Below are 19018 nucleotides of genomic sequence, written 5' to 3'. Positions count from 1 at the left end.
TGGTATGCTTATAAAATGGTATACTATAAACATGCAGTAAGGTGCTTTTGGGAAATTTCTTCCTGGAGAAATATATTAATTGATGACGTAGCTGGGAGCACTATTAACTGGAGTCTATGTCTGAACGGGTTCCTGTGTGGGGCAAATAGTTTGTACTCAACTACTAACTGAAAGGTTGACAGTTCAAACCTACCGAGTGGAACCATGAAAGAAAGGCCTGGTGATCTGCTTCTGTAAAAATTATAGCCAAGAAAACTCTCTGGAACAGTTCTACTCTGTAACACATGGGACCTCCATGAGTCAGAATTGACTTGACAGCAACAGGTTTTTTTTTTTTATGGTCCGAACAGAAGAAAGCATAAAGAAATATCCAGTTTTAAGCATCATCAGTCAGATGTTCAATGTAAATGATTTGGGATTGATAGACACAGTGGACAGTCCAGGACTAAGATGAAATCCATCATCTTATGCGTATTCAGAGGACTAGGCCTATATTTAAGGATGATAGGTGAGAAGGCCTTGACTCATCCAAGAAGGGCAGTCACAAGAAACAAATAATTAACCTATTTCGCATACACTAATCTGAATAGATGATGTTTGATGTTCTGTTGGCCAGCGCCGGGTAAAATGGGCTGAAAAGACTGGGACGCTGTGTGACTAAGCGCCAAGGACCTTCCAGAAATGGGTCAAGGGGTTATTTTCAAGGTGCATGGAAGAGGTGTGAAGCCAGAGCAAGTTAGGTAGGAAAAGAATCCTTCCTGCAGAATCTAGGAGCCTTTCCAGGGTGGAATGCTGATCAAAATGGGAGAAAAAAACCTGAGGGTTTGCATAAAGATAGTACAGTATTTTATTTAACAAAACAACAAATACTTATATACCATGTATTAGGGGCCAGATGGTATTCTGTTATCAACATCAAACTTCTTTTTTTGAACTTTAGCTTCATGAAATTTTTGTTAAAATTTGCTGGAATTTTCTATAATCTTTGCTTAAATTCAGTGAAATATTTATTAAAAAGGTACCAGCTCATTTGTCATAATACTCTGTGAAATCTTGTGGAAAAAGGCTTTGAAATTTAAATTAAATTAGAAGAATCTTCAAAGTCAGAGAGAGCATCCATGTTTCTGTTTGGTTCTAAGCCGTGGCTGCTAATAGCACTATGTTGATGCAGGTGTGAATTCCCATAACATTCATTTGTGGGAACCTGATGGGAAATCTTAGTCAAATGAGACTCATTTGGCTATTGTTAGCGCTCAACCTGTCTTTCAAGATACCTCTAGTTATTTTTCAAAATAGTCTAAGGAAAAAAAGTGATTTTTAGTTAAGCTGTTTTGTAAACACTTTGGAATATAAAATATGTTAAGGTAAAGCCGTTTATTTGAACACATGTTTTATGTAAGATCTTTTTAAACTTGAAAAGTATAAATGAAGAAACCTTTTAAAGAAATCTAGCCTTATTTCTTTCGCATACCTGTAGGTACTCGAGCCAGGTTGTTAATGCATCAGTAGGCAGAGGTTCTTAAGAAATCTGATTTAATGAACAAATAAAGAGCTATCGGTAGTTAACATCACTACTACTTTTATTTTAAAGGGCACACAGGCATTTGAGAAATCAGTTTTTACTAAACTTTATGGTATCAATTTTCTTGGCAATTTCTCTTTCGTTAGACAGCGAGAAGGTAAATTTTAGGCCAGTCTCTGTCCAAATAATCACAATAGAAAAGAGTCTGAGGGGTTTGTAGAGTATTACTGAATGTGTCCATTTTCTAAAGGAAATTGATTCACTGTTTTCAAATTACTTTACAGGACCCTGCAAACCAGAAATGTGGTGGAAGAAAGAAAACTGTGTCTTTCAGCAGCATGCCTTCAGAAAAAAAGATCAGCAGCGCAAGTGACTGTATCAGTTTCATGCAAGCTGGCTGCGAACTGAAGAAAGTCCGGCCAAATTCTCGCATTTACAACCGATTTTTTACTCTGGACACAGACCTCCAAGCTCTCCGCTGGGAACCTTCCAAGAAAGACCTTGAGAAAGCTAAGCTTGATATTGCTGCCATAAAAGAGATCAGACTTGGAAAGAACACAGAAACATTTAGAAACAATGGCCTTGCTGACCAGATTTGTGAGGACTGTGCCTTTTCCATACTTCATGGGGAAAACTACGAGTCTCTGGACCTCGTAGCCAATTCGGCTGATGTAGCAAATATCTGGGTGTCAGGATTACGCTACCTGGTTTCTAGAAGTAAGCAACCCCTTGATTTTATGGAGGACAACCAGAACACGCCAAGGTTCATGTGGCTGAAAACAGTGTTTGAAGCAGCAGATATCGATGGCAATGGGATTATTTTGGAAGACACCTCTGTAGAGTTAATAAAACAACTCAACCCTACCCTGAAGGAATCCAAGATCAGGTTAAAGTTTAAAGAAATCCAGAAGAGCAAAGAGAAACTAACTACCCGAGTGACGGAAGAGGAATTTTGTGAAGCTTTCTGTGAACTCTGCACCAGGCCAGAAGTATATTTCTTACTTGTACAGATATCCAAAAACAAAGAATATTTGGATGCCAATGATCTCATGCTCTTTTTAGAAGCTGAGCAAGGAGTCACCCACATCACGGAGGATATGTGCTTAGACATTATTCGGAGATATGAACTTTCTGAAGAGGGGCGTCAAAAAGGATTTCTTGCCATTGATGGCTTTACTCAGTATTTGTTGTCACCAGAATGTGACATTTTTGATCCTGAGCAAAAGAAGGTTGCCCAAGATATGACTCAGCCATTATCTCACTACTATATCAATGCCTCTCACAATACCTACCTGATCGAAGACCAATTCAGGGGGCCAGCAGATATTAATGGGTATGTTAGAGCTTTGAAAATGGGCTGTCGAAGCATTGAACTCGATGTAAGTGATGGTCCAGACAACGAACCAATCCTTTGTAATCGAAATAATGTGACAACACACCTTTCCTTTCAAAGTGTTATAGAGGTAATAAACAAATTCGCTTTTGTTGCTTCTGAATACCCACTCATTCTCTGCTTGGGGAATCACTGCTCCCTACCACAGCAGAAGGTAATGGTTCAACAGATGAAAAAGATCTTTGGCAATAAACTCTACACAGAAGCACCTTTGCCATCTGAATCCTACCTCCCTTCACCAGAAAAACTAAAAAGAAAGATCATTGTAAAAGGAAAGAAATTGCCTTCTGATTCCAATGTTTTAGAGGGGGAAGTAACAGATGAAGATGAGGAAGCTGAAATGTCCCGAAGGATGTCAGTGGACTACAATGATGAGCAGAAACAAATATGGCTCTGTAGGGAGCTCTCTGATTTGGTATCCATTTGTAAATCTGTTCAGTACAGGGATTTTGAACTGTCTATGAAAAGCCAAAACTACTGGGAAATTTGCTCCTTCAGTGAAACAGAGGCCAGCCGAATTGCAAATGAATACCCAGAGGATTTTGTAAATTATAATAAGAAGTTCTTATCAAGAATCTATCCAAGTGCCATGAGAATCGATTCCAGTAACTTGAATCCACAGGACTTTTGGAATTGTGGCTGTCAGATTGTGGCAATGAATTTTCAGACTCCAGGTCCAATGATGGACCTTAACACTGGCTGGTTTCTTCAGAATGGTGGATGTGGTTATGTTCTAAGGCCTTCTATCATGCGAGATGAAGTTTCTTACTTTAGTGCAAATACAAAGGGCATTGTACCCGGGGTTTCTCCTCTAGCCCTTCATATCAAGATCATCAGTGGTCAGAATTTCCCAAAGCCCAAGGGAGCTTGTGCCAAAGGGGATGTCATAGATCCCTATGTTTGTATAGAGATTCATGGAATTCCTGCAGACTGTTCAGAACAAAGAACTAAAACTGTACAACAAAACAGTGATAATCCTATTTTTGATGAAACTTTTGAGTTTCAAGTTAACCTACCTGAGCTGGCCATGATCCGTTTTGTTGTTCTAGATGATGACTATATTGGGGATGAGTTTATAGGACAATATACAATACCATTTGAATGTCTGCAACCTGGATATCGACATGTACCCCTGCGTTCTTTTGTGAGCGACATCATGGAGCATGTAACACTTTTTGTACACATAGCAATAACTAATCGAAGTGGAGGAGGGAAGGCACAGAAGCGCAGCCTTTCAGTGAGAATGGGGAAGAAAGTTCGGGAATATACCATGCTCAGAAATATTGGCCTTAAAACCATAGACGACATCTTTAAGCTAGCAGTTCATCCCTTAAGAGAAGCCATAGATATGAGAGAAAATATGCAGGTAGGAAAAATCTCATATTTACCTCCTCTACTCCTACTTCTTTTTTTTTTACCCTTCTCTTACTAGTAAGCATTGTGTTTTATTTATAATCTGATCTCTCCTTCAAAAATGATCAGAATATTTGTGTAATTTCATGTACCACTGAACTAGGTTCAGTATTGCCTGTGATAAATAAGATATATTTTTAAGTTTTTAACTAAGATGCTATATTAAATTTGTCCTGAATTAAGCCCATTAATAGACTATCAACATAACAAAACAAAAATACTATAATCCATTAAATATCCCTAATATGTATGTAATAAAATTGATGTATAGGAATAGGGGAAACCCTGGTGGTGTAATGGTTAAGTGCTACAACTGCTAACCAAAAGGTCAGCAGTTCAAATCCACCAGGTGCTCCTTGGAAACTCTATGGGGCAGTTCTACTCTGTCTTATCAGGTTTCTATGAGTTGGAATCGATTCGACGGCAGTGGGTTTGGTTTGGTTTGGTATAGGAATAGGCATATGAAAAAAAATATGAAAAAGTAGAACATAAAATATTATACATGTATAATATGTAAACTATTATCTGCAAGCATACACACATACTTAAAAAATTTTCTTTTTTTAAGTATAGTATACAAAATATTTACAGATATGAACATGGAAGAGAGTGTGAAACCATACTAAAAATGTAATGCCTATTAAATTAAGTTGCTTAAATGTATAACAATGATAATAAAGTACTCCCCCCCAAAAAAGCACAAAATTAAACAAAACTTAACACTTGAACTTGTTGAAAACTATTCAGTCTTCTCTTAGAAATGTGATTTAATTGAAAAAACATGAGTTATAGATTAAAATCTATCCCTGTGTGATCTCAAGCAAATTATTTCAGGTCTCTGGTATAATTGATTTTCTCCAAATAAGGTAAGAAAAAAAATAATACAGCAGAAAATTATTACAAGAATTAAATGAGAACATGTATAAATTGCTCAATTCTGAAATACAGAAATTCAGTATTAGTTTGCTTCCATTCATTACTACTTATAATCAAGAGATGGTTGCAAATTTTTTCAACTCTATTTATCTATATAAAGTATGTTTAATACAGTTATTCTAGACTAATGTTATTGAGAAACAATCAAGCAACAAATATTTACTAAGTACCTGCAATGTGCAAGAAAGTGCTGGATGGCAGAAGCAGTAGCAGTCTCTGTGTGAAAGCAAAATAGGAGAAAAACATTTGATTTAATTTACTTATTCCTTTAATTAATACAGTAATTACACCAAAAAATTCCCACTTTCAAAATAGAAAACAAGCTTGAAGAGGTTAAGTAATTTCCCAAATATTACAGTTAATAAATAGCAAAATTGGGTTTTAAATCCAGGGCTGCCTAATACCAAAACTCATGATCATTCATGGTTTTGAGTCACATGATGCAGAAACTCAAACTTACAACTTGGTGAAAACCTTTTTACATTTCTTCACACAGAAATTCTGGGGTAGAGTTAACAGCAATTTTAACTAGCTAAAATGGTGGTACATAAATCACATATAAACACCTAGATTGTAGGCATTTAACTTGAGGTGGGGTGGATTGCCCACTATGTCAAACAGACTCCAAATATCAGCATCTTTTACTTGACTTTTTCTTAATATAATTGTAGAACTACTGTAAATAGGTATATAATCTTAAGTATATAAGGTTAATTATAAATTGTTTATACATCTAGCTTTACATATTATAAATACCAAAAACCAAACCAAACCCTTTGCTGTAGAGTCGATTCCAACTCATAGCGACCCTATAGGACAGAGTAGAACTGCTCCATAGGGTTTCCAAGGAGGAGCTAGTGGGTTCAAATTGCTGACTTTTTGGTAAACAGCTGAACACTTAACCACTGCACCAACAGGGCTCCATATTATAATATAGATTTTGTGTATTTCTATATAATTCTGGAAATATATCTTCTAAATAATTTATATTTTGTATTTAAAATACATGTTAAGGAGAGTTCATTATGGATAAAGTTTTTTTTTTCAGGCAGAATGGGTAACTTAATTTGATATCCTTTCAACATAAAGTCTTTTAGGTTAAGGGTGATGTGGAACCTAATCAGTAGAAAAAAGGAACACCACCGCTGTCACTAAATTCATGAAACACATAATAGGTTAGGTACTGTTCACCACTAACAGAATGTAAAATAGTCCTAATTCTTATTTCAAGTGAGTTTTTTTTTTTTTAAAGACTCTAACACGGACAAATGTAACTATATGAAACACATTTTCAGTGTGTGTGTCTGTTGGTGCGTCTATCTGTCTGTCAGGTGCGTTTCTGATGGGATGACAAAGGAATACCATTGATGATAAGTCATATGAAGGGTGGTGAATAATAGCAGCCTGCTACCTTGAGGAGATGCACTCCAGTGTACAATCACCATAGTCCAAATCAAATAAGGAATTTACAGCCAGCCAATGCTAATTTGTGATGTCAGTGTTCTTTTGAAAAGCACTGTGTAGCCTTGTGCTATATATGTGGCAGCTGCCAAAAATTGAGAAAGATAAAATGTAATAGCGATTTAGCTCTCTATGATATCTCTGTGCATATCACAGTATTTTTGGTTGGTTATAATCCAGTTTGCTTCAAATCGTTTACGTGCACACACACACACATACACCCACACACCCACAGAAAAAAAAAACCCAGTGCATACCCACACACCCACACATATATGTATGTGTATATATGCATATATAAATATATATATATGATTATACACTTGTGAAGTCTGGGGGTGATATGTCATGTGGCCAGAATTGTGATTCTATGTTTTCTTCCCCACAGAATGCGATAGTGTCTGTTAAGGAGCTGTGTGGACTTCCTCCAATTGCCAGTCTGAAGCAGTGCCTGTTGACCCTGTCTTCTCGGCTCATCACCAGTGACAATACTCCCTCAGTCTCGCTTGTGATGAAAGACAATTTTCCTTACTTGGAGCCTCTGGGGATGATTCCAGATGTGCAGAAAAAGATGCTAGCTGCTTATGACCTGGTAGGAAATTGTGATCCCATATTTCTTATTTATGTGTGTGGGAAATCACTAATGGCAGGGACCCTTTTGTGGAACCCCAATGTGTAACACAGGATGACCACCTTCGGAATATGAATTAGGGGTAACAGGGAAAACCTGGCCTACTCAGCTTCCCCAGAGTCCCTGTGGAGACCTCTGAGGCTATGCCTGAACCCAGAGCTCCACAGGTTATAAATGGAAAATCTCTGCTTTAGCAGTAGAATGAACTATTTATCAAGTCCTCGAAAGTCTACACAATTTCTCATCATTTCAATGACTTTAGCCTATAATATAGCCATTTAATTGTTTATCTATAGAAAGTAAATTTATGTCTCAATGCTGCCTTAATATAGTTGAGACAAAATATTTCCCTGGAATCTTGATTTCTAAGCTAATACTGTTATCTGATTTTTGTAAATATAGAATGGAGTTTATGTAGTAGATGAATTTAAGAATAGCTGTATTTTTGCATCTTCTAATTCTATTTTTTTTTTTTTATAAACAAAACTAAGGGGAAGATGACAAACTAGAAAACATTTCTAGCATATGCCAGATAACGTGTAAATATCATTAAAGAAAAGGAACACTTAAAATCAGTAAGAAAAAAAATAAGCAAAGAATCTTACATTAATCAGAATCAAGTTCAGCTGCATGCAACAAAAAATGAAAACTAATCACTGCTTAAAAACACAAAGTTTTAATCTCTCACATAACAACCTGGAGATCAGACATCCAAGGCTAGTATGACACTTCTGAAAAATTTTTAAGAACCCAGGCTCCTTCGAGCATTCTACTCTACCTTCTTTACAGTGTGGCCCTTATCCTCATGGCCCAAAATAGCTACTGAAGCTCCAACCATAGCATCTGCATTCCAACTAGCAAGAACAAAGAGGAGAAGGAGGGCATTTCTCTGAAATAATATAGGTCACTTTTGTTTATATTCCATCTCCCTTGAGTTGACACATAACCACACTTAGCTGCAAAGGAGAATGGGAGATACATTTCACGGGGCTATGTGTTCAGCTAAAAGTCACCTCTTCTGTCACTGAGAAAGGGGTGAGAATAGATATTAGGGGACAACCAACAATCTTTGCTACAGAGGTGAACAGGGAATTTGTGTGCTCTCACCATGCCTAAAACAAGGAAAATGTAAAAACATATTTTTTTATGGGTTTTGAATTAAAAAACAAAAACAAAACTAAAGAAATAGAGTGAGATACTTTTTTTCCCCATCAACTTACTTGTTTCTTTCTTTTAAAAAATACTAGCTCTGATAAAGATTTTAAGGAAATGAGCACTCTTGTCCATCTATTCCTAGTGGGAAAATAAACTGATAACATTTGGGGAGAAAATTTTGGCAATATGACTTCAAATGTTTATCTCATTTGACCTGTATGTTTCCTTTCCAGGGATTCATCCTAAGCTAATAGAGATGATGTGCATAAACATTTATGTTAAAAAATGTTTAACAGTAGAAGGATTAGTTAAAATATAGGAATCCATAGTGGGAACTATTACGAAGCCATTGCAATCACGTGTAAGAAGAACACCTAATGATATGGAGAACTCCTCGTAATATGTTTTGTGAAAAGTTCTGGTTATGAAAAATATACACAATAGGATTTCAATTGTATTTATATTTACACATATAAAAATGCTAGCAGGATACTAAGTGATTAATTTTAGATTAAGAGAGTGATTTTATTTCTTTTTATGCTTTTCTATACTTGTTCTGTATTCGCCAAACTCTTTAAAATGAACTCAATTTTATAATTGAATGAAAATAAATGAAAAATAAAATAGTATTTTATCACTAAAAACCAGCTAGAAGTCAATTGGTATAAAAATTGTTAAAACAAACAAACAAAACCACAGAGCATATTCTACTTATGAATTATTGTACCTCTTATAACTGTACTTCATGGTTGTCAGGGCGAAAGGTTCACCTGTTACTGTATCTCATTTTTCATGAAATCAGTTTTTTTCCTCATAAAAGTAGGAACCGAAGCTATTCAGTGAGTAGGTATAATTACCTTCTAAGAGGTGAAATTTGGGTACTAGTTGCCATGGAGACAGACAGTGGAAATCACCTATTCCTCCACTCCCCTTTTAAGCTAAGAAAGAAAAATCATTCAGGGAGAGTGGAGCCTGGTCCCCTGGTCCCCTGTAACAGGCAGCAAAGCACGTGGGCTCTTGCTGGGCAATTTCCACTTCACATTCCAAATGTCTGATGGTGCTTTCCTTTTTTAATTTTATCTGCTGGATCCAAATCTGAACATCGTTTTTTTCTTATTTGTATTTTTAAAGTGGAACTTGTAATTGCAGATATAGCATAGTTTTCCAAAACTTAAAATAAAAGGCTACAGTGGAAAGCAGAAATCCTTATAACAATGTCATCATCTTTTATAGTTCTCGTGGAACAGATTATTCTTTTTGGTAGGAAATCCAGTGTAAAAAGAACCCTGGACCAAATGGTAAATTCGACAGACTAGAAGTGATCTTGAACACTAGAAATGTCTCCGTTAGGTATTTCTTTTCTGGGGTGGGGTGGCATGGGGTGGGGACAGATACATGAAAAGATGATATTGGCCTCAAAAGTAAAAAAACACCATTTTTACTTTTTAGGATTTTCATTGTGTTGATTGGAATCTTTACTGCTCCTGTGTTGTTATTTGTTTTAAAGAGGCCTGTTAAGATATACTGCAGATCCAGAGTGGTTATTTAAAAACAGAAGTCAGATCATGTCACTTTCCTGATTAAAATTCTTTAGTGGCTTCCCATTAAAATAAAATTGTAACTCCTTACTGTGGCCTATGGGGCCGCTTACGATCTGGCCCCGCCTATCTTCCTCTCCAGCCTTACCTGTCTCTCCTGCCTCACCTGTATCTCCTACCTCACCTGCCTCTCCAGCCTCAACCCGGACATCCTCTTTTTTGCTCACTCTCCTTCAGCCACATAGGCTTTCTTTCTTTCTTCAAATTAGCCCAAGTTTGTTTCCATCTCCAGGTCACTGAATTTACTGTTCCTTTTTTTTTGCCTGGAATGTTCTGCATGGATAGTTCCTTCTTATCAGTTAATTCTTAGCTCAAATGTCCTTCCCTACCCACTGCCTCTACCTGTCACTTTATCACACAGCCAGGTTTTATTTCCATTATCCCACTTAGCAGATCATTCAGAAGTGGTTGCAGCAGTACATCAACAGGGAATTGCCAGAAATTCAAGCCAGATTCAGAAGAGGACATGGAACCAAGGATATCATTGCTGATGTCAGATTGATCCTGGCTGAAAGCAGAGAATACCAGAAGGATGTTTACCTGTGTTTTATCAACTATGCAAAGGCATTAGACTGTGTGGATCATAACAAATTATGGATAACATTGTGAAGAATGGAAATTCCAGAACACTTAATTGTGCTCACGAAGAACCTGTACTTAGACCAAGAGGCAGTTGCTCAGACAGAACAAGGGGATGCTGTGTGGTTTAAAGTCAGGAAAGGTGTGTGCCAGGGTTGTTTCCTTTTACCACACTTATTCAATCTATATGCTGAGCAAATAGTGCGAGAAGCTGGACTATACGAAGAAGAATGGGGCATCAGGATTGGAGGAAGACTCACTAACGACCTTTCATATTCAGATGACACAACCCTGCTTGCTGAAAGTGAAGAGGACTGGAAGCTTTACTGATGAAGATCAAAGACTACAGCCTTCAGTACAGATTACACTGCAACATAAAGAAAACAAAAATCCTCACAACTGGACCGATAAGCAACATCATGATAAAAGGAGAAAAGATTGAAGTTGTCAAGAATATTGCTTTACTTGTATCCACAGTCAATGCCCATGGAAGCAGCAGTCAAGAAAGCAAATGATGCATTGCATTGGGCAGATCTGCTGCACAAGATCTCTTTAAAGTATTAAAAAGCAAAAGTGTCCGTTTAAGGACTAAGGTGCACCTGACCGAAGCCATGGTGTTCTCAATAGTCTCATATTGGACATTGAATAAGGAAGATAGAAGAATTGATGCCTTTAAATTATGGTGTTGGTGAAGAATATTGAATATATCATGGACTGCCAGAAGAGTGAACAAATCTGTCTTGGAAGAAGTACAGCCAGAATGCTCATTAGAAACAAGGATGGCAAGACTTCGTCTCACATACTTTGGACATGTTATCAGGAAGGACCAGACCCTGGAGAAGGACATCATGCTTGGTAAAGTAGAGGGTCAATGAAAAAGAGGAAGACCCTCGAAGAGATGGATTGACGCAGTGGCTGCAACAATGACCTCAAGGATAACAATGATTGTGAGGATGGCACAGAATCAGGCAGTGCTTTGTTCTGTTGTGGGTAGGGTCATTTTGAGTCAGAATTGACTTGATGGTATCTAACAACACAACACTTAGCCGTATTCTAAAATATTTGGCTTGACCTTTTGTTTAATTTGTGTCCTTCTCCTTTACCCCTAGTTTGAATGCATGCTCCATGAGGGCAGGGATGCTTCTCTTGCTTACTACCATTATCTCCAGCACCTAGAATAGTGCTGGCACAGAGTATGTTGCCAGTAAATGTTATGTGGATAAATAAAAGCATTAGCTTCTATTGTCGGTGAAGATAATGGTTGTTCCCATTCTGCAGCTGAATGTGTTTCGCGGTAATCTTTAAGTCCTCTTTGCTTTATCTCCCTGATGCCACCCTAGCCAAATTGTCACGTCTTATACATACAGTTAAAAACCTACAGACTATTAATAAATGCTTATTTGGATGAACAAGATAGGAAACCATATCCAGAGTTCATTGCCTGGTTGGGAGATGGTGGGAATTCTGAAATGAGTGGTTGGATGTTCAACTTAGACTCAAGTCACTTAAATATTTGCATTTCTCAAAAATGGTAATGAACTGCTTAGATGCCATCTAAGAAGAAGTTATAACTACTCAAAAGATACTAAATATGTTTAGAATGAAAAACAACCTGGAATCATTTCTGAACAGATGCAAATGTTTGGCTTATTTCATTATCAAAGAAATAAATCAGGCAGCTAGGTGGTTTATATTTACTGAAAGCTAGCCTGAGTGCATCAAACTATACTTTTATCAAGGAGGAATAAAGTGAAAATATTCTAGAAAACACTGATCCTGAGTTCATCTGCACAGATTTTTCTAAATTTAGCTTTTCCCTAGTGACCTGAGATGTCCCTGTTCTACCACACGTGTGCTAATTTGATATTTGGAAATATTTCCTCCTGAGGGTTTTTAAAATTCAGTGTTGAAAAGTCATTTTAAAATTAATATTGCCATTATAATCTATTTTAGCAATTTTATTGATATCAAGAAATAAAGAACCAAATGTATTTGAGGAATGGCTCTATTTACCTGGCATGATTTCAGAAGACCAAGGAGGGCATCCCTCTGCTGCCTCAATCCTAATCCACATCTTATTTAAAACATATGTTTTCTGTCTGGTCCTAGGTACTTAAAATTTCAAAATTAAGACCATTTCCTTATGGTCAAGATTTTTTATCCCTTTTAAAATGCAAATCATCTCTGTGAGTAATAACCCATTGGGTTTTCAATTTAACAGATCAGTGTAAGTCAATTTAATAGATCCTGTCCTAAAAGCAGGTTTTTACCTGGGAAAAGGAAGAGGACATAATGGCAGTGGGTTCCCCAAAGTTGGGGTAAGGTGAGGGTCAGATCGCTCGAATTACAATTTTGCTTGCTAGCAGCCCTGTGTGCTATCGCTCATAACACTGAATAGGGATGCAGCTCTATAAATACCCATCGGATACTTAGGCTGACTGAAGCAGGGGTGATTTTCCTGGTATCAAACACATGCCACAGCCAGAGGTAGGAAGTGACAGTTTGTGAAAATGCCACTGAAGCAAACTGGGGACATTATCTGTCAAAAACTCTGGCAAATAGAAAAGGCTTAAAAATTGAAGTGGTATTGGTACCTAAAAGACACACAGGAGAGTTGTTGGCCCTAGACTGCTTGCCACCGTGCCTTTTCAGCTGGCCCTGTGCTCAACAGGACACTTCCAGAAACTGTCCCTGGAATTTAATTTGAAATCAGAGAGTATTCGTAGGTGACATGTCCCTTTATTGCACTGTTTTTTTTGTTTGTTTGTTTTGTTTTAACTCAGTCTCTGTAAAGGCAGGCATTATCTCCCCGCCCTGAATCTTCACTTTCTCTGAATAAATATCCCACTGAGATAGATAATGTATATGGGCATGTAATGTGAGACTTGTAGAACTGGGCATATGCCATCTTACTCACAGAGACTCTGCTAAGTGTTACAAGGCTGCTGATGTAGTATAATTATGTTTTACAAATAGAAGTAACACAGCTTTTTTTTTTTTCATTTTCCATGAATCTTAATCTTGGGGCTGTTCAAAATAAAAATTGGTTCCCGAAAGTGTTGCCTAGTTTTCGATTCAGGAAGTGGAGATGTACGTTTTTACAAACATTTACTGAGTTTCTACTATGTGAAGGCAGCCGCATTAAATCCTGTACAAGGTGCAGCAGACACTGTGCTCAAGTGTCTACAGTCAGGATATGCGACCTCTAAGGTCCCACCAGGCCCATGAGCCTGTGGTTAGCGTTCTGCATAGGTTATTTGCCATTGAACATGAAGGTGTAAGAATGATGAGAGATTGCATTTAAAAATACTTTGCAATTCTAGTAGGACAGTATCCAAATTAATTTGAGTAGGTTTGACTTTTTTCTTTCTAGTGTTTTATGCATGTAGATTTCATACTATTTTTAAAACCTATCTTTAGCTCTAGCCCTAACATTTTACTTTGGTCACGTTTCTACATTTATAGGACATTACCTGGCTGTCTCAAGAACAAACAACAAAAATTTAACATGTCAAAACTTGAATTCATTTTGTATTTCCTGGGTACTCATTTACCCTTTTTATACCACCATACAAATGGTCCCCAGTTCCTCTAAATCACTTTCAAATGCTCTCTCACCATACTAACCTTAATAAAATTTTGTATGCACTTATTCAGTATTAGCGAGACCTAGCTTTCCCCACAGTCCCACCCACCCACCACTGCCGTCAGGTAGATTCCGACTCAAAGCGACCCTATAGGACAGAGTGGAACTGCCCCATTCCCCACAGTAGTGATTGTATATATCCATTTCTTTGCTACCCAGGCTCTTTTCTCCTCTGCCTGAATTTTTCAACAGGCTCAAAAATCCTGCAGCTAATCTCTACCTTTCCTGAATTCAACAACTGGGATAATCATCCTCAAATTCTATATTTAACTTTTAACTAGCCTTGCAAAACTTTCACACACCACTGCTGCCTCTTTTTCATCCTCATTTCCCATTTCCTCCTGTTTGAACTTTCTCCTTTAGCAAGGCAATTTATTTGCCACCTCTTTCATTCTCCATTCCTTTGATTTCCATTCTATACCTCCTGGAATGCCTTCCCACCCTTAACCCCCTCTCCACCTGTCTAAGTTCAGCACCATGTCCTAATTGCTCTGAAAACTGACCCTATTACGAACACATTCATTCTACACACACACACACACGCACACATGAGACAAACATTCATTTATTGACATTATTCATGATGCATTCAGTGCATACCACATACAAGGGAGTTTCTAGATTCTGCGAGAGACAGAGACATGTATCAGCACAAATAACTGTGACTCAAGAGAAGTATAAACAAAATATGGTGGGAGCACTCATACTTGCTGCTTGTAGAATAACATTTTCTCTTCTAACATATCATTTCCCATATGTCCCTTAGGCTTTCAATTAGCCAACTCAACAAGCATGGTTTAGCCACTTATATTAAGTGAAAGATATTACACAAGGTGCTGGGGGAAATAAGTGGTACAAGACAAAGTTCCTGTCCTTGAGGAACGGAGATCCTGATGGGGAACCAGGGTTTATACTTAAAAAGAGAAGGAGTAATGATAGTGTCCGGAGAGTGGACCACATGATTTCTTTGGTGTAGTGGTTAAGAGTTATGGCTGCTAACCAAAAGGTCGGCAGTTCAAATCTACCAGGTGCTCCTTGGAAACCCTATGGGACAGTTCTACTCTGTCCTCTAGGGTCGCTATGAGTCAGAATGGACTTCAAGGCAGTGGGCAATGGGTTAAGCTTCAGTGACTTGTATCTGAACTCCTCCTCCTACCCCACATTTAGCAGACTTTTGTTTGCAAATAATTTGGAAAGGAAACTATTGTTTGGCCTTTATATAATTATTTTTCTTTAGATAGTTGAATTTTCATTTTTCTCATATTCTCACCTATCTAATTTTTCCTACATGGTCGAGAAGTACTTGCCTAACATATTTAGTTCCTTTAAGTGTTTTACATTCATGTGAAAACCTGTGGGTAGTTGAATATATCATTCAGAGGTTAGAATAGTTGCAGGGATTATAATAGTAAGAACTAAGCCCAAAACATTCTCCTAAGGTGATATCTGCGCTGAATTATTTAACATTAACTTAAAAGTTAAAACTTTACTATGGTAAGAACAACGGATTTTCTGAAGATAAAAAAGAAATCAAAACAATCTAGAGAACACGAGTCAAGGGTTATTTAATCTTTTACTAAGTCACTTGGGGGTGTGATGTGGAAAGCAGTTGATTATGCTGCCATGACCAGGAATCTGGCCAAAAGAGCTAACCACTGTCTAATCATGCTCACAATGGTTCTAGTACATTGGCGGGTATCACCATTAGGGCATTAGGGTTGGATTAAATACATTCGCCTCTGTCAGTGTTATTACCAAGATATATTCAGCTTCAAGATGGGAAACAGTTTCCCAATGAAGCTTTGCTTATTGAAATCAACTTAAATTAAAATTAGGTAAGCCGAAGACACTGTCTTTCCATCACTCTCTTTCTTTGTGAGGTTTGTGTGGAACATGATCCTAGTTTATATTTCAAAACGTGTATGTTGTCTTATATAGTGATGGAACTCAGAAAAACAACACCTGGCTGGCCTGTGCCAAACCAGAGCTGGTTATTTAACAATAAGATGTTGTACACTTACTTTACTGAAACTTCCTTAACAGTTGGAATCTGCTATCGATGGCAACGGTTTGGTTTGGTTTTGGTTTTCACTTGAGAGTGTGACAGTGCCTTTCCACAAACGAGGGCTTCGAACCTGTTCCGTCCAGTTTGAACCCCCTGCTGAGAATTTACGTTTGCTGAAAACTTGTTAGAAATGTAAATTCTCAGCAGGAAACTTGTTAGAAATGCAAATACTGACCCTCTCTTTACCAAGCTCCAGGGACCGGTCTTTCCTGATTAAAAAACACACCCAAAATACAGGAGACAAATACCATCCTCCCATTTAAAAAGCACTCTGGCTGCACTTCTTCCAAGACAGATTTGTTTGTTCTTCTGGCAGTCCATGGTGTATTCAATATTCTTCACCAACACCATCAATTCTTCTTCAGTCTTCCTATTCATTGTCCAGCTTTCACATGCATATGAGGCGACTGAAAATACCATAGCTTGGGTCAGGTGCACCTTAAGTCCTCAAAGTGACGTCTTTGCTTTTTAATCTTTGCTTTTTAATGCTTTAAAGAGGTCTTTTGCAGCATATTTGCCCAGTTTTGACAAACTGAGAGACACATGGGGTCATGAAGATTCATTACCTGGTAATTTTATGAATTAGCTAAACTTTATCACAGCAGAATAAAGACAGACATTTTCAATGACTGCTGAAGGTATAGCTGACAGCTTTTTTTTTTTTGTGAAACAGGATCACTGGGTAATGGAAATTTAACATGGTCCCTGTATGTAGAAGGCAACTCACTGAAGGTGATCCTGTCACTATCATGAATGTGGAGAGAAATTTCCTTTGACCTGCTCTGTGCCAGCTCTCTTGTCCCGTGCTGCCATAAATCAGGCATGAAAATGTGACTCAGAGCTAGTCCCAGGACAGAAAACATTTCGTTGTATACATCAAAAGGCAGTGAACTTCCAGTAAGCTTGCAAATGTTCTGATCTGTCTTTGTTCCTGTTTTACCAAGAATTAAAAGTATTGTTGACTTTGCTTAAAAACAAAGGATGCCAATCTGTTAACGGTGCTTTTATCTGTTTAAAAATTTTGAGGAACTTTAAAACCAAAGGAAATTATCTTCATTCAAGCTAGCAAATATGTGTAACAGCAATCAGATTAAAAATGAGCCAAATTTATTAAAATGCAAGTATTATTTTAGATGATCTGAACAATTGGGCCCTTAAAGAACCAGAGAACTAAAGCCCAGTGTTTTAATTAGGAGAAAGTCAAGAGATAAATGAATGATTTCTTAAGGAGAGAGAACAAAAATAGGTCTAGAGTAGGTTGACTTTTTAATTAACTGACATATTCTCAAACAATTGCCTGTCCAAAGTTCCTAACTTCTTCCTGAAAAAGCAGAGGATCTAAAATGGCTGATGTGTGGCGTGAATTATACTTGGAGAGAGAGTGGATCTTGGGAAAAAATTTATTTTTATGATGTTTTACCTGATGAATGCTGCTTTATCACCAACTTATACTTGCAATAGAAAGCCTACATTTTAGTGTAATATTAGTATCACAGAACAATTTGTAAGCTTAGGTCTATGCCTCAAAAATACCTGGGTTCTAGTCTAAATTCTTTCACTAACTAGCTATGTGGCTTTAGGCAAGTCAACTTTTGCCTCAGTTTTCTCATCTATAAAATGGGGCTGTCCATAGTAGCCCTTAGAATGCCTTACAAAGTTTTGTGGTTTTAGAAATTTAGATATAATTCAGAAGAAAATTGAAATCTGTGGAAGATTTCTGAGCCCTGATATGATGAAACTCATATTTTCAGTATCGTTAAATTGTTACATTGACTTTGTAATGATTCTAGGCAATTAGGTAAACTCTCTATTGAGAAAAGCTGAAAGAACATTTTTCCCCCTACACAGATTAAACAATTTAACCCATCTCTGTGTACAATGTTACTGTCCTTAAGTAAAGCTTCCTTTGTAAATGCATGTTTTGATCTTAACTGACAACTTTACACACACTACTCTTTAAGACACAGCTAATGCATAAAGTAATGCTCACTTTTATCTGGGTAAATCCTCTATTCTTTTACGTAGAAAGCCATAGCAAGGAAATAAGATCCATTAGAAGATATTCATGTGACAGAACCAAAGAAAAGCTCTTTGTATTATTACAACAGGCAAAGGCCACTGGGCGCTCAGACTGAGACATCAGATATGTAAATCAAGTCACTGCCAGATTCTATCGATTGAGTCAACCCAGTCTTGGTTGGCTGTGTGTGCTGACTGTCCAGCTGGTGGATTATCTGAGGACATGCTCCTCACCTTCTCTCTTCCACTTCTGCACTTTATATATCATTTCCATCAGGGCCTCTGGAGACCAAGGAAGTAGATGAAATTCAAGTCAACCCTTTTTTCTTTCTAGCAACTTAAATCAATTACTTCGCTGGGAGCAAAAGTTGAAATTGTTGATTTAAATGTGATTTGAAATGTTTCGACCATATGTCTTATTTGTTTTCTCTACAATTACTAATAATGTAAAGTTGACTGTGGAAAATAGTTAGAATAACATTGTTCTCAACATAATGAAAGCTATTATAACCAGTTGCCGTCAAATTGACTCTGACTCATAGTAACCCCATGTGTGTCAGGGTAGAACTGTGCTCCGTGAGGTTTTCAATGGCTGATTTT

The 19018-nt window shown here is 37.3% G+C and overlaps 1 protein-coding gene across 2 annotated transcripts in view; it reads left to right on the top strand.

The window, feature by feature from the left end:
* Positions 1-19018, top strand: part of PLCL1 (phospholipase C like 1 (inactive)) — a 386099-nt gene that overhangs the window by 286293 nt on the left and 80788 nt on the right. For both annotated transcript variants that reach the window (XM_064286854.1, XM_064286853.1), the window contains exons 2-3: positions 1807-4281; positions 7114-7317. In XM_064286854.1, the coding sequence (XP_064142924.1) occupies positions 1807-4281; positions 7114-7317 (2679 nt within the window). The remainder of the gene's footprint in view (positions 1-1806; positions 4282-7113; positions 7318-19018) is intronic.

This window comes from Loxodonta africana, chromosome 6, assembly GCF_030014295.1.
Source record: "Loxodonta africana isolate mLoxAfr1 chromosome 6, mLoxAfr1.hap2, whole genome shotgun sequence".
In the NCBI taxonomy this organism is placed as follows: domain Eukaryota; kingdom Metazoa; phylum Chordata; class Mammalia; order Proboscidea; family Elephantidae; genus Loxodonta; species Loxodonta africana.
Note: the sequence above shows the minus strand (reverse complement) of the source record. Positions and strands in the feature narration are given on the sequence as shown.